The sequence below is a fragment of the Typha angustifolia genome, chromosome 8, assembly GCF_048772165.1.
Source record: "Typha angustifolia cultivar Huaian chromosome 8, ASM4877216v1, whole genome shotgun sequence".
Taxonomy (NCBI): Eukaryota; Viridiplantae; Streptophyta; class Magnoliopsida; order Poales; family Typhaceae; genus Typha; species Typha angustifolia.
This window is the reverse complement of record NC_133246.1, coordinates 9830942-9857208: the sequence shown is the minus strand read 5'-3', so window position 1 is coordinate 9857208 and position 26267 is coordinate 9830942. Positions and strand designations below refer to the sequence as shown.

At 35.7% G+C, this 26267-nt stretch overlaps 1 protein-coding gene across 1 annotated transcript; it reads left to right on the top strand.

Annotated features, from left to right (window-relative positions):
• The first annotated feature begins 4154 nt into the window (after nt 1-4154).
• LOC140765812 (ribonuclease 3-like protein 3) lies at nt 4155-5569 on the top strand. Its single transcript, XM_073105064.1, has 3 exons — nt 4155-4533; nt 4875-5021; nt 5144-5569. The coding sequence occupies exons 1-3, from the start codon at nt 4171-4173 to the stop codon at nt 5429-5431; spliced, it is 798 nt and encodes a 265-aa protein (XP_072961165.1). The 5' UTR covers nt 4155-4170; the 3' UTR covers nt 5432-5569.
• The last annotated feature ends 20698 nt before the right edge of the window (nt 5570-26267 follow it).

Here is a 26267-nt window from a genome sequence, read left to right as displayed (position 1 = left end):
TTGAGCCCGAACCGACAAGATGTCCTAAAAGATGACAAGTGTTGTGAAGTGAAAAATGACTAAGCTAAGATAAATGGGTTAGACCCAATTAACCCAACCTCCACACCCATCCTATGAGGTGACCCGATGTAAGATTTTCACACGGTGGTGCAATGATGTGGAGTCGAGGGCTCGAAAGGTAGTATTAATGCTAACCTATGTGATGGATTTATGACTGAGGTTCTTAATCTACAATGGCAAATAATTTAATCATATTATTCGCGGGGTGACCGATTAGCGAGTTACCACTAGGATCTATCATCCCTTGTGGATATTGTGCGGCCGGGTGTGAGTGTTGATGTGGCCTATGAGCGTATTCTCTACATAGGCCTAAGTTTGAGGACTCGATAGTTTGGATTGATGTATGGTAGATTATTGATTGCTAATGTATGTGCACATTAGATAAATATGTTAAGTATGGAATACTGATGTATTGATTTGATCTTGATGCACATATTTATATTTACTTATTGTTGCATCATTGATTACACTACTTTTAAACTATAACAATAGATACTTACTGGGTTTTATGCTCATTACATTATGATAGAAATATTTTTTGATCGGTAGATTGACTCGAGCCCGTGGAAGATCTAATGAAGACTAGTTTTAGTTTTTATTTATTTTATTCTTGTAAAGTAAGCTAGATAGCTTGCAACCCTTGTATAGGCATTATGATCTATTTATAGTTTATATTTTGAGGCTTGTTGTGGTCTATGGTGTTTTGTTTTTTCTTCTATTTTGTATTATTTATAAAAATATGGGTTTTCCTCTTATTTATTGTGTTAAAATATTGATCCATAGGTCACGTAGACATTACATGGGTTCCATAGACGTGAAGGACACATATATTTGATGGTGGGTGTTACACCCGATTAGACCCGAATCACATCAACTTATATATATATATATATTGTTATGGTTATATAATTAAAATTTTTATATACATATAATAAACTATATTGTTATTATATATTATATATAATTATTTTTAATATTATTAAAATGTCATTCCGCCTAAACACTAGCTTGTCGAGTTAGAGGTCGGCGATACGGTGACCTTATTCCCACCGCCCGTGAAATTGCCTCTCAATTAGGGGTGAAAACGGATCGGATAGTGCTCAACCCATATCCGGATCCGTATTTTTAGTTCGGATACGGATTCGGATACGGATACGGATATTAGACGGATAGCAAAATTTAAAACCATATCCTGATTAAACGGATACGGATAATTTTCGGATAAAAGATCGGATCTTAAACGGATATTAATTAAATTTAAAATAATTATAATATTTTATTTAAATATAATTAACACAAAATTATTAAGAGTTTTACAACAAAATTTTTTTTTGTATGTCAAATATATAAAATTAGAGAAATTAATCTATATAAATAATATATAACGCATTATTAGTAATAATATTAATACTTACTATTTAAATAAGCAAACTAAAAACTGTAAATCATTTAAAAAAATATGCGGATAAACGGATATCCGATATCCGTATCCGAATCCGAAAAATTTATCCGACCCGTATCCGAATCCGTATCCGAATTTTTTTCAAAAATTCTATCCGTATCCAAATCCGAATCCGAGTCGGATAGAATTTTTTTATCCGAATCCGATCCGAGTCGGGTCGGATAGCGGGTCGGGTCGGAGTTAATCCGACCCGTTTTCACCCCTACTCTCAATACACTATATATATTAGCCATAAATTAAGTTCATTGAGCTGAATTCGATGCAAATTTCCCAAACATTAAAATGGTTCAGAAAATTAAAAGGAATATGAACATCATAAGTAAAATAACGATTGACTCGTAAGATAACAGGTCATACCAAACCGCTAGGTAATCCCTATGAAAAGCTATTCGAAGATGGGGTCATCGACTTGTCCTTAATAGAACTGGAGTTCTGTACAAGCTCGGTTCCGAATCGATTTCGAGCTTAATCGAACCTACACAAGAGATTGGGATATTTTATACATATATATATTCTCGTCTCCCTATTAATACATACCCTCATAGCTGTCATGCACCCATATTAGTTTAGAAGCATTAATATTATATTATATGCATTTAAAAATATACGTATATGTGTAATATATACTAATTATCAAGTCTGAGAAACGGTTGGCCCATAGGCTGGCCCCCATATATATATATTATATATTATATTATTCAAATTTTTATATACATGTAATTATTATATTATATATATATATATATTAATGTATTGAAGTACGATCATGGATGGGGGTATATATATATATATATATATATATATAAAGTATAAATTGAGTTTATTTAGCCGAATCTATTCGTAATTAAATTTGAGCTTTACTTTGGTGATCAAGCCTGGCTAGTTTTAAATATGAGGGGAGCTTGAGCCTCCAAACATAGACACCAGGGGCAATAGAGTTTCTGATCAAATTAGACCTATTTAAAAAATTTTTTATCCAAATAGTTTACACCCCAAACTTCTCTATTTCATCGTGACCCTAAATAAAATACTTAAGTGTTAAGTATTTTACTCAGGCAAAAGTAAATTGCTGATTAGATCCGTGTTATTTAGTTTAAAAGAAAATGTTGAACATTTTTTAAAAAAAGATACATATAAACATTTTATTGTTAAAAATACTAGATAGCAACTATATGAGTACAAATAAAAAGAAAAAGTTTATAACATCGTAATTTTATGCTCAGTTATTAATTTTTGTCATAAAATATGTCGCTACGAAGATTTGGAGGAGTTCTATAATTTGGAATAACGAATTATTTTCCGAAGCCAACTATACTTAGAATCATAAATAAAAAGACCGTAGCTCCTTTAAATTTACGTGATTTTTTTTTGGTTCTTTCGGATAAAATATTCAACTCTTTAGAATTTTCTAAACATAAAAGTAAAAGGCTGAACTTTGAGTTTACATTTTCATATAAAATAACTTATTATCATTTTAACTATTATTAGTGTCTCAGACCTATTATTATATTAAGTTTGAGCTGGAGTCCATTTGGGTAAATAAAATGTAAAAGAGGGCTAGTTTGGTGAAAAAAAACTCATTATATATTTTACTTGGGAAGTTGCTCCTTTACGTGTACACCCACCTCTTTAAATATCTAATTTGAACGTTTCCCTTTCACTATTGCCAGAAGTTTTTGACCAAAATTAGCCCTCTTTTATATTTTATTTACCAAATAGACTCCAAGCTCAACTTAATACCAAAATAGATCTGAGGTACTGTAGCCATAAGTTCAATGTTTTATTTTTAAATAGAAATGATAAATAATTTATTTTATAAAATGCTTCATCCATCAGTATTTTATGTTTAGAAAATGCTGAAGACTTGAGTGTTTTATCTAAAATAAGTGAAAAAAAATTCAACGTAAATTTTGAAGAGCTAGTGTTTTTTTTTTTTGCCGATTCTGAGTGCAGTTGGCTTCGAGAAATAACAATGACATATTTTATGACTAAAATAATTAATCGAGCACAAAGATATGATATTAGAAACTTTTTATTTGTATTACTTACATAGTTGTTGTGTAGTATTTTTAACAATAAAATAGTTAACTTTTCAGGGTTTTTCTTTTTATCTGTCATCTTTTTATAAATGTTCAGCTTTTCTTTTTTAAATTTAGGGCTATAGTAAAATATACCCTTTTTAAGTATTAAATTTAGGGCGTCGGTCATTTCAGTAAAAATAAAAAAAATAAAAAATAGTCTAGTTTGGTCAAAAACTCGTAAATTAATATCATCCACCGACAGGCCACAGCTTAGTGACCGACCGCCGGATAAAAGCTTTAGATTGTTGGCCTGACAAGCCTATTTCTTGTAATGCTAGGAAACCTCATTTCCACTTTCTATTACGTATGTCGTGGCGGCCATGGTGGCCGGCACATGGATTTGTTTCTTATATAAATTCTCCTAACGTCGATTATAAATTATAAGACCTCCATCCTGAGAACTCGAGGATCTATCTAATTACAATAATTAATTTGGAATTAATCCGTGGTCAACGCAGCCATATAGCCATTATATATAATCCTGTCTATCCATCAAATAAAAGAAGCCCATCGATCGTAGCTGCAATCCTTTCAAGTAGAACATATTTAGGAGAAGATTGAGGAGAGATGGAAGAGAGACAAAAGGGGGTGGTACAAGAGGAAGCCGCCACCTTTCAATACACAGCGGTGGAGAAGTTACTCGGATACGAATTTAAGGACAAGAAGTTGGTAGAGGAGGCATTAACGCATGAATCGCTCTTCTACCCGTTAATGCCGGAGGTCTCGTACCACAGACTCGAATTCATGGGTGATGCGGTGCTCAGTTGTCTCGTAGCGCTCGAGGTCTTCAAATCCTACCCATCTCTCGACCCTGGACACCTCACCCGCCTCCGCGCTGCCAATGTTGACAAAGAGAAGCTTGCACGCATCGCAGTCAACCACCACCTACACCTTTACCTCCGCCATAAGACTACTCGCCTCCCAGAACAGGTAAAATCCATCGCTTAGTTTGCTGATCGATCTGATAGTTTCCCTAATTAATTAATACTCTAAATAATTGTCAGAAATAAGGGTGTACTCATTTATCTCTAGTATTTAACAGGAATTCCATACGTATGTATAAATGAATTGAGGATCTTTTAGTCATTATTTCATGTCGAACGCCAACGTCTATATGGTTTTATATTCATCGATTATTAATTAATCTAATACCTTGAAAATCGATTATTATTTCTTGACGTATAAGATAGTTGTTTCATACTTTGCAAGCTTCTTATATATTGTATTAATATATCATTACTTCTAATCAAATTGCTTGCTAGTGCATCTAGATTGAAGATTTCATGAAAGCCATGCATGAGTACCCAATACATTCCAATGGACTGCTGGACCCACCAAAGGTCCTAGCCAACATTGTCGAGTCTCTCTTGGGTGCAATTTTTATAGACTCCAACTCCTCTTTAGATGCCGTCTGGAAGGTACGTCTTTATCTCCTACTCTCTCTCTCTCTCTCTCTCTCTCTCTCTCTCTCTCTCTCTCATTCTCTCCCCATTTCTCTCTGATCTCTGCGCTTCTCCACGTACTATTGTTTCTAACGCAGGTCTTTAAGAAGCTAGCTGAGCCATTAATCAGTCCGGAGACACTAGGAAAGCACCCTATGACAGAACTACATGAGCTGTGTCAAAAGTTGGGAAAGCAGGTGAGTATCAAGAAGGATGGATGGGCCGAGAATGGTAAAGTGGAGGTTTGTATTGATGGTAAGTTGGTTGGAAGTGCCACTTACGTTCACAAGAAGGAGATTGCTAAAAATCGTGCGGCAAAAGTTGCCTTGGACTGGCTACAGGGGGGAAAAGCTGATATCAACTTACATACATCCCCCGAGGACTGACTGATGAAGTCTATTTCAAGGTTTAAGGTCATCTCTTTGTATGACTTCTATGCATGTTCCAATGTACAGGACCCTCATTTTTCAATCCAGCCTAAGGATATAACTACGATGAGCAATATTCTTGTGCTTCCAATGAAAGTAAACGGATTATGTAACTTCTCTATAATTATTTTAAATTTTTTGCACTACAAAAGAAGCTTTATATTGGCAAAGACATATGTCTATTTTATTAGAAAAATAAACTATGTAAGAAAAAAATTAACCATTACATCCATCAACCACTCAAAGAATCAAACGAAGTACTAGTACTATCATTTGATACTCATAACCCTATTTGAAATGAAATTACTCAAGTTTTCATCGATATTCTATTTTTTCTTCTCCACTACTAACTGTGTAGCCCTCAAGGCTAGTTAACCTCTCAGTGACTCTCGAGATAATAATGATTACAAATTAGCAATGATTAAAACATTAGTGCAAGGAAACCACTACTATCAATAATCAATATGTATCTAATATATCTAACATGATATATTAAATATATAGCATATTACATTACTTCTAAATTGGTCTATATTTATTGGATTTTATACTGATTACATTTTGGTGGAATACTTTTAGATTAATAAATAACCTCAAGTTCATGAAGAAATTAGCGAGGAATATTTATATTTCAAATATTTATATGTTCTTGTAAATTAAATTAGATGGTAGCCCCTACACCAACATTAGTATCAATTGGTTGTATGAATATATATATTTTGGGGCTTATTATGGCTTATGGTATTTTAAATTTCTTATTTTTACCTAAGTTATTTATGATTAGTTTTTATTTAATACATTATGTAGAAATATTTATCAATAGCTCACATAAAAATCACTTGGGTTTCACTCACTTAAGGGTCAAGTACGTATATTTAATGGTGAGTGTTTCAATATGTCCTAAAGCACTTGAAAAAGCCGAGTTAAGTCATTATCAACAATCCAACACAAGATTAGTCTTTAAATTTAGAGAGTTCTCAACTTGGAACAAATTTTCCATCAAGAATAAATAGAGGCTTCCGCATGTCTAAATGCTAGCCTACTGCAACAATTGACAGTTGGGCATCAGAGAAATTGAATTGAGTTGTCTATAATAACTTTTACCACTATGACATGAGGTTTGCAAGTTGGTCGGTAGCCTGGGTGCTTGCCAAAAGATGCCTTCCGCTTTACAAGAATTGTTAAAAGCTTAGTTTGGGTTTAAAAGATTATTTAAATGCTTAAGCATTAGAGTGTTAGGAGGGTTTGTAAGTAAATTTTATTTTATATTACTTGGTGAAATAGGTCGATCGACTTTCGAGGATTCGTAGTTTTTTTTCCTCTCTATATGAGAGAGATTTCAACTTTAAAAAAAAATGTAATTATGTTTGCCATGTTTCACTTTTCCTACTCTTATTGGACTTTCCTTTCCCTACTCATTTTTGGTATTGGAATCATTCTTCATAACAACTCCAGACAAAGAAGAATTGTATAGTAGAAAACGAGAACAAAAAATAAAAGAGAATCAATCTAAAAACGAGATGGAGGAAATCTCAAAAATAATATACCGCAAGGAAATCCAAAAATTTCTACAGATAAATTTAAGAAACTAAACATCTGTACAAGATTGATGGAGACTCCAAAATCTATAAACAAGCAATTGAGAATTCAAAGATCCTACTCTGATACTAATTGTATAATAACCTAAGTATAAAAAAAGGGGGTTGGGCACGACGTGACCGGCCACACTGTGGTCGGCCTTGTGCCCAACATGTGTTTTATGTTGTGGTGGTGGTGGAGGTGTTACGCACATCCACCTAGCCACCCTCTCCATATCGCGGCGATGTGGAGAAGTGGGACCGAGCCCACCGACCACTCCGCCACTGCCACGTGACCCCCCGATCTCTCTCTTTTTGTTTCTCTCTGATTTTCTCTTTCCTCTTCTCTCATTCTCTTGATCTCTCTCTCTCCCTCTAGTTCCCTAGCAACCACCGATCGCTGGGCAAAGTCATCGTCGGCTCTCCTAACTGCCGGTGAGAGGCCAGCCATTGAGTGGCCACTAGCAGCCATTCCCCTCCCTTGCGGCTCGGCCCCCTCCTCCCCCTTTCTTCTTCTCCTTCTTCCTCTTCTTCTTCTCCTCCTTTTATTCTTCTTTTCTTGGGTTGCTCCCCCTTTCATCTTCTCCTTCTTCCTCTTATTCTTCTTCTCCTCCTCCTATTCTTCTTTTTCGAGTGGTTGCTGCAATGCTACTAAGCTCAGGCTAGCACCCTACAGTAGGTGTGGTTGGGCGCTGAGCTTGGCCCAGCGCATGTTGGGAGTGGGTGCTGGGCTCGACCCGACACTCGCAGCTTTTTGGGCGTTGGCCCAGCACCTATAGCATTTTGGGCACTGGGCTCAGTCCAGCGCTTGCGCAAGGCAAGCCCAACACCCGTAGGATTTTGGTGCTGAGCTTGGCTTAGCACCTTAAGGCTATGAGGTGCTGCACTGAGCCCATCACTATCTTAATTTATTTTTTATTTGTAATTTATTTAATTACTATTTAAATTATGATAGATTATGTTATGAGTTATTAAATAATGTAGTTAATCTAATGTATTTAATTTATATGAACTAAATCTAATTTTATCATGATTAATAAATAAATCTAATTATACCAAAATGAGCAAAATACATGTAATATAAATTACTATATTAATCCTAGCTATATATAGTAATTATTAAAGTTATGTGCATATTTTCATATGTAATTACTTACATTAATTTAATTATTATTTTCTTAATTATCAAAGAGAATAAGAGGCAAATAATTATGTCTTAAATAAATTATTGGGATAGTATAATTATGGTTAATGAATAAAAAAACAAATATAGGAATTAATAGTATATGATTACAATGAGGAATTATCTTTTAGTCGGGTTAATTTTAATTGGTGGAAAGACTAACATTATATGTTATAAATAATTTTAGATTTCGACCCTTAGTAGAAAGACTGGCATTATATATTATAAATAATTTCAAATTCCGACCTCCTCCCCTATTCAAGACCCTGTTGACCTAGCTATCGAGGATTGATCGTTGTTGTAGCAATGTGAACGAGTGGTTGTTTGGTAATTTTAGTTGTGGTGAGTAGTTTTATCCCCTAGACAGCTTTCTCAAATTAGGGTTTATTATATAATTATGAATATGCATGTTTTGGCTTCCAACATGATTATATGTTATATGTCCTTATTTAGAGATGATTTCAGTCAAGCATATTTTATCATGCATATAATTAGGTTGATCTTGAATATGAGTATGATAATAATAAATAGAGATGATTAGAGATGACTATGCTGTTATAATCTTATGTCTAGTTGATCTATAACATGAGTATGCATGTGATAGATTAGCATGGGTATGCATGTATTGATTACATAGTTGGAGACTATATTATATTATTTTTCTCTTGATCCTATTCCACCTAAATTCTTGTTATGCATTGACTTATTATCGTACTGGATATATACATATTATCTATCATTTGGAAAGCAAGCATGAAATGTAATTGATAGGATAGTTGATAGAAAGCGTGAGGATACCCAAGTGGGTGCGAGGGTTAGGACGTGCTTAGTGGATAATTGATCGCTCAACATAGTCGTGATCTTGTGGCCTTATGTCCAAGGTCGTTAGTTTGTGTACGTAAAAGATATTTGAATAAATGTTGTTCCCTAGGGCATATGTGGTGAGTTATCCTCACAAGGTTTCTATATCTAAAAGAGTGCTCAGTCTAGATGGATGTTAATACTCTTAGCGGATGGCAGGGTATGATTATATTTAAGATACTCCTTGCGGATAGCCAAAGTATGTTATAAGCCTTCGAGCATGATATTGAGACCAGGTAACGGGTGTTAGACGTGATCATCAGGCCCAGCCCGGTTTGGACCGGGCAAGCCTGGCTAGGACCCGATTTGTGCTCAGCTCGACCCAAGCCCGAACTACCAACGGGCGGCATGGGCCAACCCTTTGCCCGCCCGGCCCGGCGGAAGCCCGCCCGTTTGGCCCACTCGTTAGGCCTGCCTACCCGTTTGGCCTCCCTATTTGGCCTGCCTACTATATTGAAAATTAATGGGAAATTTTGTACACTATATCGTTTTATAATTTTTTAGCCTATCTATCCCATCACGTATCAGCCCAAATACAAGTACTATTTAAATTTTTTAGCCCACATCTCCCTCTCCCATCACATATTAGCCCAACATGTACTATTTAATTTTTTTTAATATACTTTTTTCTAAAACAAAGAAGAACAAAAATATTTAGAAAAAGTATGTAACATTAAAAAAGATTCTAAAAATAGCTAAAAAAATTCTGAAAATTAGCAAAATAAGTTTATTCTTATTTTAAAAGTGAAGGGGGTTAAGTTATTTCGGATAAGGAGAGCTTATTATTATGTTTCTGACATAAGTAATTTTGGATAAGATCTTTTGACCCGTAACATCACAGCATTGTGAATTTTAATGCATCGATCATTAAATTAATTATTAATTATATAATTACATTAATGCATGTGCACATGTTACATGTTCTACTACACATCGTAAAATTTTGTTATGGATTATCATAGAACATAAGTGTAATGGTCCGTACCAAGATAAATAAATATAATATAAAAAAATTATTTTTGGACACGCCCCCCCCCCCCCCCCTCTCTCTCTCTCTCTCTACAATTCGGTGGGATTAAATCATTGGGCATATTAGATTGAGCCTATTTATCTAATTATCTATTTATAGTTTTTTGGCAACTGCCTTATTAGTTGAACAATGAACTCAAGTATTTGTTAAATGTGGACTAAACCTGTTAATTGGATAATTTAAGTTTAGTCAAATTTATTAAATATTTTGGTCGAGTCATGAGTTATATTGGGAACCTGAGTTGAACTCAGGCTAATTGAGTTGTATTGGTTGATCAAGTCTTTATCTTATAGTCTCTATAAATATGTGAAGGAAATCTTAATTTGGAGATTATTTTGTTATTGGATTGCTTTTGCCACCCCTACCTCTCTCTATATCTATCTCTTGGTCATCGACCTCATCTTCTCCACCTCTCTCCTTGCTAACCATGCCACCGTTGTTGATTCGGTCTCTTCTTGCCTGTAACCTACCTCTTCTCCTTCTCTACTTCTCATTCAATCTATATTCACTAACCCTATTACAAAAAGCAAGGTAGATCTACACCAGAACAGCCATCAAGAGCAACAACGTGCAAAACGATCCAACTTGATACTATCTTGATTGTCGGGTTGTATCACCCTCCGGCCTTCTTTACTATTATAAAGATATCTTCCAATCTAGCCATCGACTACAACATATCAAATTTCACAAAGATCCAACATCTAGATCCGCCGAAAAATCTCTCAAAAGTTTTGTGCAAATTTTTGTTCAGCATCGAGTGACCCTATCAAGATCACTATTTGAGCCAATTTCTTTGCTAGTTCTTGGCTTCATCGTCGAGCATCATTATCGACCATATCGTGATGCCATCACCTTCTTTTCCTCGCCACCTCTCCGTCTATGCTCAAGAGCAATACCCCATGTGGGACTTGTGATGTGCACCTCCTATAACACCCAAACCCTAAACAAATGTATGGCATGAGCCCATACGGCATGTGCAAGACACCTAGTAACTTGGTTAGTTGCCGGCAATCAAATAAACATATATCAACACTATAATTTTATCCATAATATCTAAACTAAGAATAAGTCAAGTTTGAATGTCAACAACAAATAGATAACTCTAATAGGGCCTCACATAGGCCACAACACATCATCAAGAGCATCTCACTATTACATATACACAATAGTGGTATATATATAATATTACAATTATAAAGTCACCTACTAATAGAAAAGACAAGGATAAAAACACACTTTGAAAGATGTCAATCGATACATTATATAACATAACGCATCTAGCGTATAATACTAACCACACATTACTCTTCATCCACTAGTAAGTCCTCTAAGAGAGTATCTTCCTCCACTCGTTCACGTGAGTTTTTGGAAAGGAGAAAACAAAGATAGTTATGAACTAAAGGCTTAGTGAATGGACCTTACCCTGAATTATTGATACCAAACAGAGAGCAAATCATGTATGGATAATATGAATCCGAAGGAAGCATGATGTCATGTATGAGCATGTATATATGTATCCTCGATAACATATATATAAACAAAATTAATATTATCCCATAAATGGGCTTATTATATCTTCAACTAAAAATATATATTATGATGAAATTATAATATAACATCACCGAATATAACAACATATAATGTATAACAATCATGATCCAGATATTAGTCATATCAATGATGATGGATGATGTATGTCAACCACTAGATAATCATATATGTTTGAGTCAGATATAATGTACATATCTTTCATTATCATAGTCATCCATCTCAACATTGGATATCAATCACTATGCTGGACCATGGTACCCAGCCTAAACTCGATACATATCATGCCACAAGCTTAAAACATACCCTATCATACGTTAAGGGTATCTTTGAAGATAATTATACTCTGATATATGCTAAGGGTATCTTAGAAGATAATCATACCTTACCATACGCTAAATGTATCTTAGTAAGTAATCATACCTTGCCATATGCTAAGGGTAAATAATCATACCCTGCCCTTATTTTTTAATCTAAGAGTATGTCTAGTACTAGTCCGGACTAGATACCTCTAGCCATCACATCACATACACATGTATTTTCATGACTTTCAAATACATGATAGATCATATGCATATATCTAGTACTATAATAGATTATACAACTCAGAAATTTAGATAAAAGAGGAGTCAAGATAAAAATGATGCAATGCAGTCTCCAACCATGTATCTAACACATGCATATCCATACTAGTCTATCATATACATACTCATGCTAGAGATTATCTCCAATCATCTCTATATATCACCAATATACTCATATCCAATATCAGTCTAATCAAATGCATAATAAAATATGCTCAACTGAAATCATCTCTAGATAAAATTATATAATCATGCTGGAGGCTAAAACATGCATATACATAATTATATAATATATTCTAATTTGAGAAAGATATCTAGGAGATAAGACTACTCACTACAACTATAATTACTGAGCAACCACTCATTCACGGTTTGCTACAACAACGATCAGTCCTCGATAGAAAGATCCACAAGATCTTAACTAGGGGGTCGGAATCTAAAATTATTTATAACATATAATGTCAGTCTTTCGACTAATTAAAATTAACCCGACTTAAAGACAATTTCTCATTGTAATCATATTCGATTAATTCCTATATTTGTTTTGTTATTTATTAACCATAATTATATTATCTAATAATTTATTTAAGAAATAATTATCTGCCTATTATTCTGGTTGATAGTTAAGAAAATAAGAATTAAATTAATGCAAGTAATTACATAATGAATATATGTACATAACTCTAATAATTACTATACCTAGCTAGGACTAATATAGTAAATTATATTGCATGTATTTTGCTAATCTTAGTATAATTAGATTTATTTACTAATCATGATATAATTAGATTTAATTCATGGAAATTAAATACTCTAGATTAGCTATAATAATTAAATAACTAATAACATAATTTACATAATTTAAATAGTAATAAATAATTTAAAAAAAATATATTATACATAGTGTTGGTCTTAGCCCAGCACCTCAAAGCCTTAGAGTGATAGGCTGAGCCCAACACCACAGTCCTATGGGCACTAGGCCGAGCCAAGCCTAGCACCCACTTGTAGCTGGCATTGAGTTGAGCTCAGCACCCAAGCTCACCCACTATAGGGTTCTCGACCAAGCCCAACACCGCTATAGCCAAGATTACTCGAGAGAAGAAGAAGAGGAGGAGGAGAAGAGAGAGAGGCTTACCGGTAGGTAGAAGGGCTGACGACCGCTCTTCCTGGCGATCGATGGTTGTTGTGGGACTAGAGGAGGGAGAGAGAGAGAAGTTGAGAGAATGAGAGGAAGAGAAAAAGAAAATTAGAGAGAGAGAGAGAGAGATCGGGGTGGTCACATGGTGGTGGTGGAGTGGTTGGGTGGGCTCAGTCCCACCTCCACGCATTGTCGCAACGCCGGGTGAGGGGGGGGGTGTCGGTGGAGGTGCGTGGCACCTCTATCGTTGCCATAGCATGCAAGGCATATTGGGCACAAGGTCGATCACAACGTGGCCGGTCGTGTCGTGCCTAGCTACAATTTTTTTTTTAACTACTTAGGTTAATTCACCTCCTTTGGCAGATGAGTTCCAATTTTCTATCTCCTTTATATTCTTCTTCATTCATTATAATTATTTATTCCCTTCATTCTAGCAATGCTAGTGAGTTCGACCATCATTGGCCTAACAAACTATGTGGGTTCTAGTTCTATTGCAACCCATGTTGGTTGTGGGTTGGGCTGCGCTGCATTGCGGCCCAGACCAAGTGGCAATCTTTAGATAGAAGCTCAACCTTAGTGAGTTAGTGTTACACTTTTTGGGTTAGCTACAGCTCAGCCCATTGCTTTGGGCCTTTGTTTAACTCAAATAGATTAATTACTTATAATTTATTTTAATATAATTTAGTCATTTTATTTAATTATATTTGTCAACTTAAACCTTAAATATTAATCACCTTTAGAGGGTAACTTTGTTAATTATAATAATTATTATAAATTTATATTAATAAATTAGACTATGGTCTAATTGTACCTCTACTAATTGCTTATATTCTAATTATTAATTTTTTAAATCATGCTTTTAATAATCAATAAAATAAGATAACTAAATATTGTCTATTCTAATTTGCTTTTAATCGACAATTATTAATGGAATAGTGATCATGATGATCGTGTTAATAACCCTTAATTGTGCGTCAGATTGTTATAATTAATATACTAGCTATACTTGATTTAATAAATGTACAAATTCCTAAGTTAACTTATCCAGACCTATAATAGTTATCAGTAGGATTATTTATTAATTAGTGACAGGTGTACTTATTTATTACTTTTATTATCGAGGTATATTCATTATTGTGCGAGGATTATTTATGACGCGATTGGAGTTAATTAACTTGGATGCAATGTTAGGCAGGTAAGTCCTCCGTATTTTAGGAATAGTGTAATATTGAAGTGATGTTTTAATTTATCAGTTCTGCACATTCATATCATACATGTGTAGATGTTTATTTACTATTCATCATAAGAATATTTATTTTACCACATAGTTATTCATGAATTATTAATACATTCCTGAATATAATATCTTTAATGCGCATGACATACGATTTATGATGATAACCACTACACCTCTTGCACATATTATATAGTTAAGTCTCATCTTGGTAGTGTCTATTTACCCACTTAGCCTAGGATTAGAAGGCAAAGTGTATATTTTTTACCTATATTAATATCAGCCAATGCTTGCGGTCGTAAGATCAAGAGAGGACTATCAAGCACCGTGTGCAGTGCTCGTTTACCCACTCAACCTAAGATTAGGGGCAGAGTGTATATATATTTTACTCATATTAACATTGGCCAATGCTTAAGGTCGTAAGATCAAGATAAGACTATCAAGCACCACGTGCGCTGTCTTTAGCAAGTATATTATTGTCGAGTATGGAGACTAGACACTAGGTGATCTAAAATTATGATTAGAAGATAAAGGTCATAGACCTAGCAATACTCGATGATGCAATGTTAGGGCGTCTACGAGCAATATGCTTTTTATTTATGCTATATTAGATGATTTTGCTACAAATAATAATTCTACTATGTGTAATGATTTACTAGGCGACATTACCACTATATTGTCTATCCCTCCTCGATGTTTAAGATGATATGTGAGCTTATGTCTATTATGTGGTGGATCACTCTTGGAGCATATGATGATAATTTATGGCTATGGTTCTGTGTAAGCTTAATATAAATGATTTGACAGTTTACATGATGCAAATCATGCCTTCTTTTCTTAATACATGTAAGATATAGTCATGGGTTGTTGCATGGACGTATTATTATAATTATATTAGCATATATATATATGTATGTATTATGTGACATCCTTATTTATACTATTTTTAGAGTGAAAATCACGTGGATTCTACTCACATGTATTTGGAGGTAGGTGTTTCAATAAGATTAGACCATCATGATAAATATTTCAAGGATGATACTAAATAAATCATCTAGCTTTGGTATCGTGCATACATAAGAAAATTATTGCAAACATAAAATTCTGTTTCTTAATATAAATTATTGACATGCAATATATTTGATATGATTGTAATTTTGAGTATTGTTTATAATATGGATAAATGTATGCATATATATATATATAATAAAGTATGCATACATATAGAATTATTTATAAACATAAAGTTACTTGTTCCCATCTCAATTGCATATAATTTTATATAACAAATATAAATTTTCCATATCTAGTAAAGTTGGAAAATAATTATCATTGCATAAATTAAGTTGATTTTAATTCACATTTTGAGATTTGTGTGAGCGCCAAAGTAACCTCAAGTGTCTGAATATAGATTATATCAAATAAAGATGGCATTGATAATTTTTGCACTCTAAGGATCAACACAATGGCTTTTTGTAGATTGTAGCTTGATAGTTCCTATCATTGAACTTATTTAACCTTGCATAAAAATGCAAAGCGTGGAAGAATAAATTAGAATTTTTTCATGTTAGGGCATTGAAGGCTAGGACATGTCTCAGAAGAAAGAATGTAGAGATTAGTTCAAGAGGGTATTTTACCTTCTCTCGACTTCTCTAATTTTGGGACATGTCTAGATTGCATAAAGGGTAAGCATCTCAGAGTCTTAGAGTTAATTCATATAAATATTTGTGGTTCATTTCCTTGTTGTATAAGTAGGGAAAGATATTTCATCACATTTATTGATAACTACATAGATATGGTTACATACACTTACTTTCTAAAAAATTAGAGGCTCTTAGAGCTTTTAAAGTTTTCAACGAGAGTGCTAAAAACCAACTAGATAAAAGGGCCAAAGTAGTCACATTAGATCGGTGTAACGCCCCCGCCCGACGGGTACATGCTTGCTCATGCACCCACATGACATGCATGATCACAAGACAAGCGGGCCTAGACAAACTAAGAGATTCACATATACTCACATAATTCAACTCAAAAATAAATCATATTATCATCCAAACAAATATTTTATCATATAAAATATCTAATTTCACAATGATCATACTAGACTATTAATTTGGCAAAGCCCACATATGGCACAATAAACCATCAAGATATAATTAAAATAATAATACACGAGTATAATATAATCCAACTTATATCATACAAATCATTACCTAATACAATAGAGTACAAATATAAACCAATAATAGTACAATTTAATTTCTATATATATTATCTTCTATACCATTTGATATCTAGCTCATCTCATCTTCAGTCATAATATCTTTTTAAGATATCTCAAGTCTCTATCAATTTTCACATTTCTGAATGGTGTTAAAAAATAAAGTCACATGAATAAACCTTACACCGCATTAGTAATATCAAACAGAGAATAAATTATATACTGGATAAAATAAATTTAGAAACAAGTATCATTTTATGAATGAATATATATATATGTATGTATCTTCAAATATATAAATATATAGTAGACATCATGTTACGACTGATCATATATATAATTCTCAACAATGTTTATATAAATCTCTAGTCATATTATTATTATGACTCTCTCAAATATAAAACATATGATGCATGCCGATCATAGTCATACTATGATATTAAATGCAACCACAATAATGCATGATGACCACTCGATGATTATGTATATTAAATGATAATGAAATTATATGCATTTCTTAATATCTCAATCATCAATATTTAACTCTAAATAATATCATCGAACTAGACCACCGTGCATGATTAACATTTGGTACCTGGTCTCATCAGTATGCTTAAAAGCTCAAAACATACCCTACTATCTACTTAGGGTATCTCAGTCACAATCATATCTTGCAATTCACAAATGGTATATCAACATCCATCCAGACTAGGCACTCTATTTGGCTAATAAAAATTATAAGAGGATTATTTTTCACATATACTTTAGTGAATAACATGTGTCAGAATGTTTGTTGCGCACACATACTACTGACCTCGGACGTAAGGTCATAAGATCACAAATAAATCAAGCAATCAATCATCCACCAAGCACATCCTGACCCTTGTGCCCACTCGAGTATCCTCACATTTTTTATCAACTATCCTATTAATTAGATTTCATATTTTCCTTCAAAATGATAGATCATATGCATTTATTAAATACTATAATAGATTATACAACTCAGAAGTTTAGGTTGTAAGGAGGTCAAGAGAAATATAATGTAATATAGTCTCTAATCATATATCCATCACATATCTTCTCATGCCACTGATCAACTAGAATAATAAAATATGAACAAAATCCATATCTAATCATTTTTAAGTCATCCGCATACTCATGCCTGAGATCAACATAATAAATGAATGATAAAAGTATGCTAATATGAATCATCTCCATATATATGATCATATAATTATGTTGGAAACCAAGGTAGAATGCGTATATATAAATATATAATAAAATAGTGTAGGGGATAAGACTATTTACCATCTGATCTGAAGAAAAAAAATATGTACTCCTCATGTCCGTCAACCAAACATCGCTAATAGGGTCCCAAGGGTTTAAAATAAGGAATTCAGGATCTAAAAATATGTAGGTAGTATAGAATTAGCCATTTATCTAATTAAAATCTATTCATGTAAAAATACGATGGTTTATTAGGTTTAGAAGTACTTCTTTTATTTTTACTAAATAACTAGATCTATATTGTAAATATAATTCTAATAGTATACATATATTATTAATATTACAAAATGCTAGTTAGGATAATAAAAATAGTTGTTCCCTTTTTACATAAAAAAATAAATGGCTAAATATATATAATTATAAATAAAATATAAGTGTAAACAAAGTCTAAATTTATAACTAATTTATGACTATTACTCTCTCTTGATTAATTAGGAACTACATAGTCTTTACTTAATTATATATAAAATAATAATAATAATAATAATAATAATAATAATAATAATAATAATAATAATAATAATAATAATAATAATAAATAGATAGATAAGCCTATTATCTTATTCTATACACAATAGTGTATAATAAATTGTTAGAATTCATAAAACATATATATTATGAATATTACACCTATAAGTCTCATGATTATAATTTATAAAGCTATGTATTAATCTAACAATATATATATTTCAATAATATATTTGTATTAAATAAAATAAAATAAGAAATTAAAAGGAAATCAAATCCACTACCAGAGTGCTGGGTAGAGCTTAGCTGTAGCAAAGGAGAAGAAGAACAGAGGAAGAAAAATAAAAGAAGAAGAACCAAGGAAGAAAAATAAAAGAAGAAGAATGAACAGTTCAGATGTAAGAAAATTATGAAGATTTAAGTGCTGGTAGCCTCACGAGATAGAGTTCTAATCTCTATGTTTTATATCAATCGGATGTCTGGCTGAAAAGATGGGGCTGAATAGTAAATATCCAATGTTGCGGCGGTCGTTGGAGGGTGGCGGACGACCAAGGGTGGTGGTGGATGATTGTATAGTAAGGTGGCTGCTGGAGGAAGATGATGGCTAGGGTTTGGGTACTTGGAAGGGTTCTACGATTTGTATGAAAATAAAAACAATTTAATAACTACGATAAAGCGGTAAATGAATAATAAGAAAATAACTAAACTTAATTAATTCTTAATACTTGGATGATTAAACTAAGAAGTTGGTCTCTTTATATATAGAGGTGGGGTACAATAAGTCCTACTTGGACTTAGCCCTAAAGGTTTATACAATTCGAACTATGACTTACCTTAGAGGCTTACATGACTTAATTGAACTTGCCTTAGTGGCTTACATGACTTAACTAAATTTATCTTAAGGGCTTACATAAACATGAATCAATTAAAAGATAAATAGACTCGATCCATTTAGCCTAATGTTCTCATGATGCGATCTGATCTGACCCGGTTTGCATCCATCACGCTTCCGACACCTTGTTCTCAAGGTGACTAATTCCTAATGTCCTTGTACTTGTACAGCTTGTCATGCCAATCAGTGAACTTAATTTCATTCTTTTTGAGTCCGCTTAGGAACATAACGTAGGCTGACTAGTGCTTGCATTTATGATAGGGGGTAAATCAATCATCACAGTAAAAACACAAGCATTTCCCTCTGTGCTCCTCCAAGCCATTGGATACCAAGTGGCATGAGATCATCTTACAGTTGGGTTGAGCTGTCTATGCAGGCTTAGTTGAGGTAGATATAGTCTCTAGTGGGCCGTGAGCTTGGGCCATATTTCTTCTCTCCCTTTTTCGAATCTAGTTCAATTGATCCAATTTAGACTCCAACAGAATAGTTAAGAAAAAGGCCTCATCAAAAGTAGTGGGCCTCAAAGCCTTAACCTCAGCTTGAATGTTAGGCTAGGGGTGACAAAATTTGACCTGACCCGATAACCCGATACGATAACCCGGCTCTTAATCGGGTTTGGGTTTAGTCAAATTTGGGTTGTAAACGGATCAATCCGTCTAACCCGTTTAATAATCGAGTCGTGTTCGAGTTTATACTACTGACCCATTTTGACTCGTTTGACCCGTTTAAGCATATGGGTCGGGTCAACCCGCTAACCCGTTTGACCCGTCTAATATATATATAAACTAAAACCCTAGATCTAATTACATCTACCCTAACACCACCTCTCCACTCTTCACTCCTCTCCAGCTGCCACAACAAAAAGGGAAGAAAAAATTCACTCGCCTCCGCCTTATCCTCCGTCTGCCGCCTCCGCCTTCATCCCGTCTCTACCACCTCCGCCTTTATCCCCGTCTCTACCTCCTCCGCCTTCACCCCCGTCTCTGTCGCCTCCCCCTTCGCCCCCGTCTCTACCGCCTTCGCCTTTGCCCTAGTCTTTGTCGCTTCCACCTCCGCCTTTGCCCCCGTCTCTACGGCCTCTGCCTTCGCCCTAGTCTCTACTGCTTTCGCCTTCGCCTCTGTCTATTGCCTCTGCCTTGGCCTTTGTCTGTCGCCTCCACCCTAGTTTCTCACCTCCTCCTTTGCCTTCGTCTACCGCCTCCCCCTTAGCCTCCGTCTGTTGCCTTCGCCTTCGCCCCCGTCTCTACCACCTCTGCCTTTGCCTCCGTCTGCTGCCTCTACCTCGGTTTGCCACCTCCGCCTCTGTCTACCGCCTCTGCCTCCGTCTGCAACCTCCGCCTTAGCCTCCATCTGTTGCCTCCGCCTTAGCCTTCGTCTACCGCCTCCGCCTTTGCCCCCATCTTTGCCGCCTCTGCCTTTGCCCCGGTCTCTACCACCTCCGCCTTCACCCCCATCTGCTGCCTTTGCCTTCACGTTCGTCTGTTGCCTCTGCCTCAGTATGCGGCCTTCGCCTCTGTCTGCCGCCTTTGCCTCCGCCTCGGTCTACGGCCTTCGCCTCTGTGTGCCGCCTTTGCCTCCGTCTGTCGCCTCCGCCTTAGCCTCCGTCTACCACCTCCACCTTAGCCCTCGTCTACCGCCACCTCCGCCTTCGCCCCCCGTCTCTATCGCCTCCGCCTTCGCCCCCTGTCTTTGTCGCCTCCGCCTTCGCCCCCGTCTGTTGCCTCTGCTTTTGCCTCCGTCTACTGCCTCCGCCTTCGTCTGCCGCCTCCGCCCCCGTTTGCCGCCTTCGCCTCGTTATAGAAGCCATCACCAACAACTTCTTGGTAGACAACAAGCTTGGAGAGGGTGGATTTGGCCCAGTTTAGAAGGTCATTAATTCCTTTATTTAGCATCATAAAGATTCAAATATGAATAAGTAAGACCAATTGTAAATAGTTTACAAGGTCATTAATTCCTTTGATTACAGGGTCAACTAAGGGAGGGAGAATAATAGCTGTGAAAAGACTCTAAACTTCAGCTCATGGCAGTGATGAGTTCAAGAATGAGGTCGTGTTAATCGCATAGCTGGGAGCTCTATTCTCTTCTCCCTGTCAACTTCAAATCTAGCAACTCCTCCCGGTTGCTATCGTTGGCACTCCTCCCGAAGTGGTGGCTACTCTTCTTTGTGCTCGGGATCTAGTTAAAATTAATAGAATTGTAATTTTTTATGTTTGAATGAGTTTTATGATGAAAATAGGTTATTTTGTTTGTTAAACGCATTATTTTATAGAATAAAATGGATATCCTCTAGAGAATTTTAGGAAATCAAGCTTGAAGGTCCGAGTTTGGATCGCAAAATATGGCTTGTCATCATGGGCCAAGTGAGCTTGTGGTCAAGGTTGGTCACATGGGTCATAGGCCCATGGGTCTGGCTCAAGTTGTGTCCAAGTTGTATCGGGGTTCAGCTCAGTTTGATAGCGCGATCCCACCGGGTCGTTCCACCATTCATCCTCAGGCTCGTACTCATGCTTAGGTCATGTTCATAGGTCCCAAACTAGTTTGCACGAAGTGGTCAAACTAGTTCACGAAAATTTGGCTTACTTCAGAAATCATGCACTTTATCACCTACATGCAAATAACCTAACCCTAACCTTAGGGTTGAATTTGGAATTCAACCTAGGGGGGCCGCCATAGGTTGCATGGAGGGCAGCGATGGTGGCTAGGTTCAGTAGTGGGTCGCTGGTAGTCGACCCCTGGCTAATCTTTATAGTGGTGGATTGCTGGAATATGGTGATGGAACACTGGCATGTGGCAGTGGAGGGATATTACTCTCCATAGCTCAGGTTGGCTACACAATCCACCATGGTGCTCCTCTGATAGTCCTTGCCAGTCTTGGTGGCTGTGGCTGGTAGCCCTAGCCCTACCATAGTGGAGATGTGGTGGTGGGACGAACGGTGGGTGGCACTCCGGCAAAGTGGAGCCTGGGGAAGGCTACAGCGTAGAAGGGCATCGCATCCAATCATCCGATGCTCGCCGACAAATGTAGAGTCCGTAGGAGCGGTGGACTAGAGGTCTCATGGTTGGGGTTCACTATAATGGAGAGAACCGCTACGGGTAGTTTGTCGGCCGTCTCCTATAGCTGCTGTCCGCCTGGTTTGGGTACGGGGGTCCTGTGGATGGGATCAGACATGGTGGTTTGGGTCGGTGGGGGCTGGATGGCTGCTGGTGAAAAGGTAGGGTTTTTGGCCTTAGTTTCCACCACATGCGAGGAAGATGACCTTGCCCCTTGCGCTAGCGGCATCTTCGGCATGACAGCAGCGGCAGTGGGTGCCTACAGTGGTGAAGGGGCCTCCACCGCAGTCGGAGGAGGGTTCGAGGCCGCTGTTTGGGTCGACTCGTTCCCTCCCTCATAGCTTGGAATGGATGGCCATGACTGATCGATTTCTATGGTGGCTAGCGATGCTCTTAGTGCAAGGTGTCCATGGTGAGTTAGGAGGGCTACCGCCAAGGATTGAATAGCATTTTCCATCCTCTCAGTGCTCTCTGTGACGAATCTTGTGACCTTGTTAGAAAAATCTTTAAAAATTACCTTAGCCCACGTTGGCGGCTCATCGTCAACTGTTAGTGGTGGTGACGGGGGTGCTGAAGAAACTCCCACAAAAACGGAGATGAGTTCTTGGTCCTTCATGGTCGATCCCTCCCTGTTTGTCTTAGATTGTGTGTTAACCATTGTTTAAGGAACATCGGCTCTGATACCAAAGTTACAAACCGGCTTGATCCGATTTGAATCAATTTCTTGACAAAAATTTGTACAAAACTTTCAACAGCATTTTTGGTAGATCTGGTCATTGGATCTATATAAAATTTTGGTATAACTTGTAGCCTTAGAAAATATCTTTCTAATGAATCTAATTTCCAGCAGATTGAATGGTTAGATTAGAAGATATCTTTAAAAAGTGGATGAAGGTTAGAGGGTAAGTTTTCATACTAATGTTACGAACTAAATCTAGAACGATTTGGACGTAGGAAAATTATGAATGATGGTAGCCTTATGAGATAGAGTTTTAATGCCTTTAGTTTCACATCAATCAGATGTCTGGATGAAAAGATATAATTAAAACAGTAGAACAATATTAGAATGGGGCAGAACAATAAATATCTAATGTTGCGATAATCGTCGGAGGGTGGCGGAAAGCCAACGGTGGTAGTGGATGGCTCTATAGTACGGGTGGCTACCGGAGGAAGGGGGTGGCTAGGGTTTGGGTGCTTGTAAGGGTTCTACGATTATAATCTACTTATATGAAGATAAAGACGATCTAATGGCTATGATAAAATCGATAAATGTTATAATAAGAAAATAACTAAACTCAATTAATTCTCAAACTATATGTAGAGGTCGAGTACAGCGAGTCATATTCGGATTTGGCCCTAAAAGACTTATATGACTCAAACTATGATTTATTTTAGAGGCTTACATGACTTAATTAAAATTACCTTAGTGGCTTACATGACTTAGCTAGACTTACCTTAAAGGCTTACATAAATATGAATCAATTAAAAAATAAATAGGCTCAATCCATCGAGCCTAATGTTCTTATGATGCGATCTGATCTGATCTAGTTCATATCAAAGAAGAAGAAGACAAAGAAGAAGAAGACAGAAGAAGAGAGGAGAAAGAGAAAGGTAAGGGAAGGGGAGCCAAGTTGAAGGAGAGGGCTCAATTGCTGTTGGCCAACCAGCAGCCAACCTCTCGTCGACAGCTCGGGTCCGACAAATGAGAGAGAGACAGACAAAGACAGAGACAGGAAGAAAGAGAGAGAAAGAAAAGAGAGAAGAGAGGAGGAGAGGGCTGCAAACTAGAGAGAGAGAAAAGAAAGAAGAGAATAAGAGGGAGCTCACCTTGGTGATGGTGGTGGTAGGTTGGCATCAACAAGAGCAAGAGAGATGGAGATTAAGAGAGAGAAGGGAAGAGGCGATGGCGGGGTCCATCATAGCTAGCTAGCCCAAACAAGTTGGTTGGGTCGACAACCTAGTCCATGTGGCACCCTTAAAGCCTGGCACATCTTCTTTGCAAATATCTCACCTACTAGGCTTGGCAAACGAGTCTATAAAACTAAAAGAGACTCTAAAGGTAATAAAGAGAGACTTAAGATCAGACTTATAGTAAAAGGATTCACTAAATTGAAGGCATTGATTACAATGAAATTATTTCTCTAGTCTCTTAGAAGGACCTACTCAGAATAATCACAACATTAGTAACTCATTTCGACTTAGAGTTACATTAGATGGATGTGAAGATAACTTTTCTAAATGGTGATCTTGATAACAAGTTTATATGGATCAACATAAAGGGTTCTCACATAAAGACAGAATATCTAGTATACAAACTAAAGAAATCGATATATGGACTTAGATAAGCCTCTCAATAGTGGTATCTCAAATTCGATGAAGTAATTATAACGTTTGGTTTTAAGGAAAATGTTGTTGATTAATTTATATATTTAAAGGTCAATAGGAGCCGATTCATAATTTTAGTACTATATGTTGAGGACATCCTGCTTGCTATTAATGATTTAAGGCTTTTATATGATATCACAGTCTTTTTTGGATAATAACTTTTAGATGACAGATATGAGTGAAACCTCCTATATTTTAGGCATAGAGATTCATAAAGATAGGTCTAAGTATATGCTTGGATTCTTGAAAAATTTGGTATGAGTACATGTAAATATGGTATAGCTCTTATCCAAAAAGGTGACAACAACGAATTATAGTGCGTAAGGAATATGATTGAGCTAGCAAAAATAAAAAACATTCCATATGCTTCTGCTGTTGGTAGCCTAATGTGCCTAATGTATACTCAAACTTATACTCGTCCAAATATTCCCTATGTAGTAGTACTTGGTAGACATTAAAGCAACCTAGACATAATATATTAGAAGGCAATAAAAAAGATTATGAAATATCATAAGAGGGACTAGAGACCATATGATGACATACATAATCAGATAATATTGAAGTTATTGGGTGCACATTCAGATTTTGCTAGATGCCAAGATGATTGTAAATCAACATCAGGATATATATATTTATACTTGCTCAGGGTGTAGTTTCCTATAAAAGCGTAAAATAGAAATCAATAGTCTCATCCATGATGCACGTAGAGCATATCGCTTGCCATGAAGCCATATCTCATGCATTGTCATTGAGAAATTTTATCATAGAACTTCGAGTGGTTAATTCCATTTCCAAACTACTGAAGATGTATTGTGATAATACAACAACTATCTTTTTTGGTAATAACAAAATGATATACAATGGTTTAGGCACATCTTCTTTGGTAATAACAAAATGATATACAATGGTTTAGGTATATCAAAATCAAGTATTATGTTGTTAAACAGAAGATAAATAAAGATTACGTGTCAATTGTTCACATTGACACTGCGATAATGCTTGTAGATCCTATGATCGAGGGGCTAGCACCTAGGTTATAAGGAACATGTCATGAACATGGTCTGATTTTAGTATAAGATAATTGATGTGATATTTGGTTGTTAACATTATATTTCAATTTTATTGCTAAATATATCATTCATTCTTTTTTTCTCAACATTTTTGGTTGGTTAAAGTGTCCTCGATAATAAAGTAAAGACTAGAATGAAGGCATTATGGTTTATAACATTTTAATAGACATAGAGGTAACATTTATTTATGAGCATCATGTATCTCATACAAAGACATCATATAAGACACTTAGCTTAGACAGGTCAGTAATAACTAGTTATGAAA

Coding starts and splice junctions, on each gene's coding strand:
- LOC140765812 (XM_073105064.1), top strand. CDS start 4,171: ATGGAAGAGAGACAAAAGGGGGTGGTACAAGAGGAAGCCGCCACCTTT. Junction 4,534..4,874: donor CTACTCGCCTCCCAGAACAG/GTAAAATCCATC, acceptor TAGTGCATCTAG/ATTGAAGATTTCATGAAAGC. Junction 5,022..5,143: donor CTTTAGATGCCGTCTGGAAG/GTACGTCTTTAT, acceptor TTTCTAACGCAG/GTCTTTAAGAAGCTAGCTGA.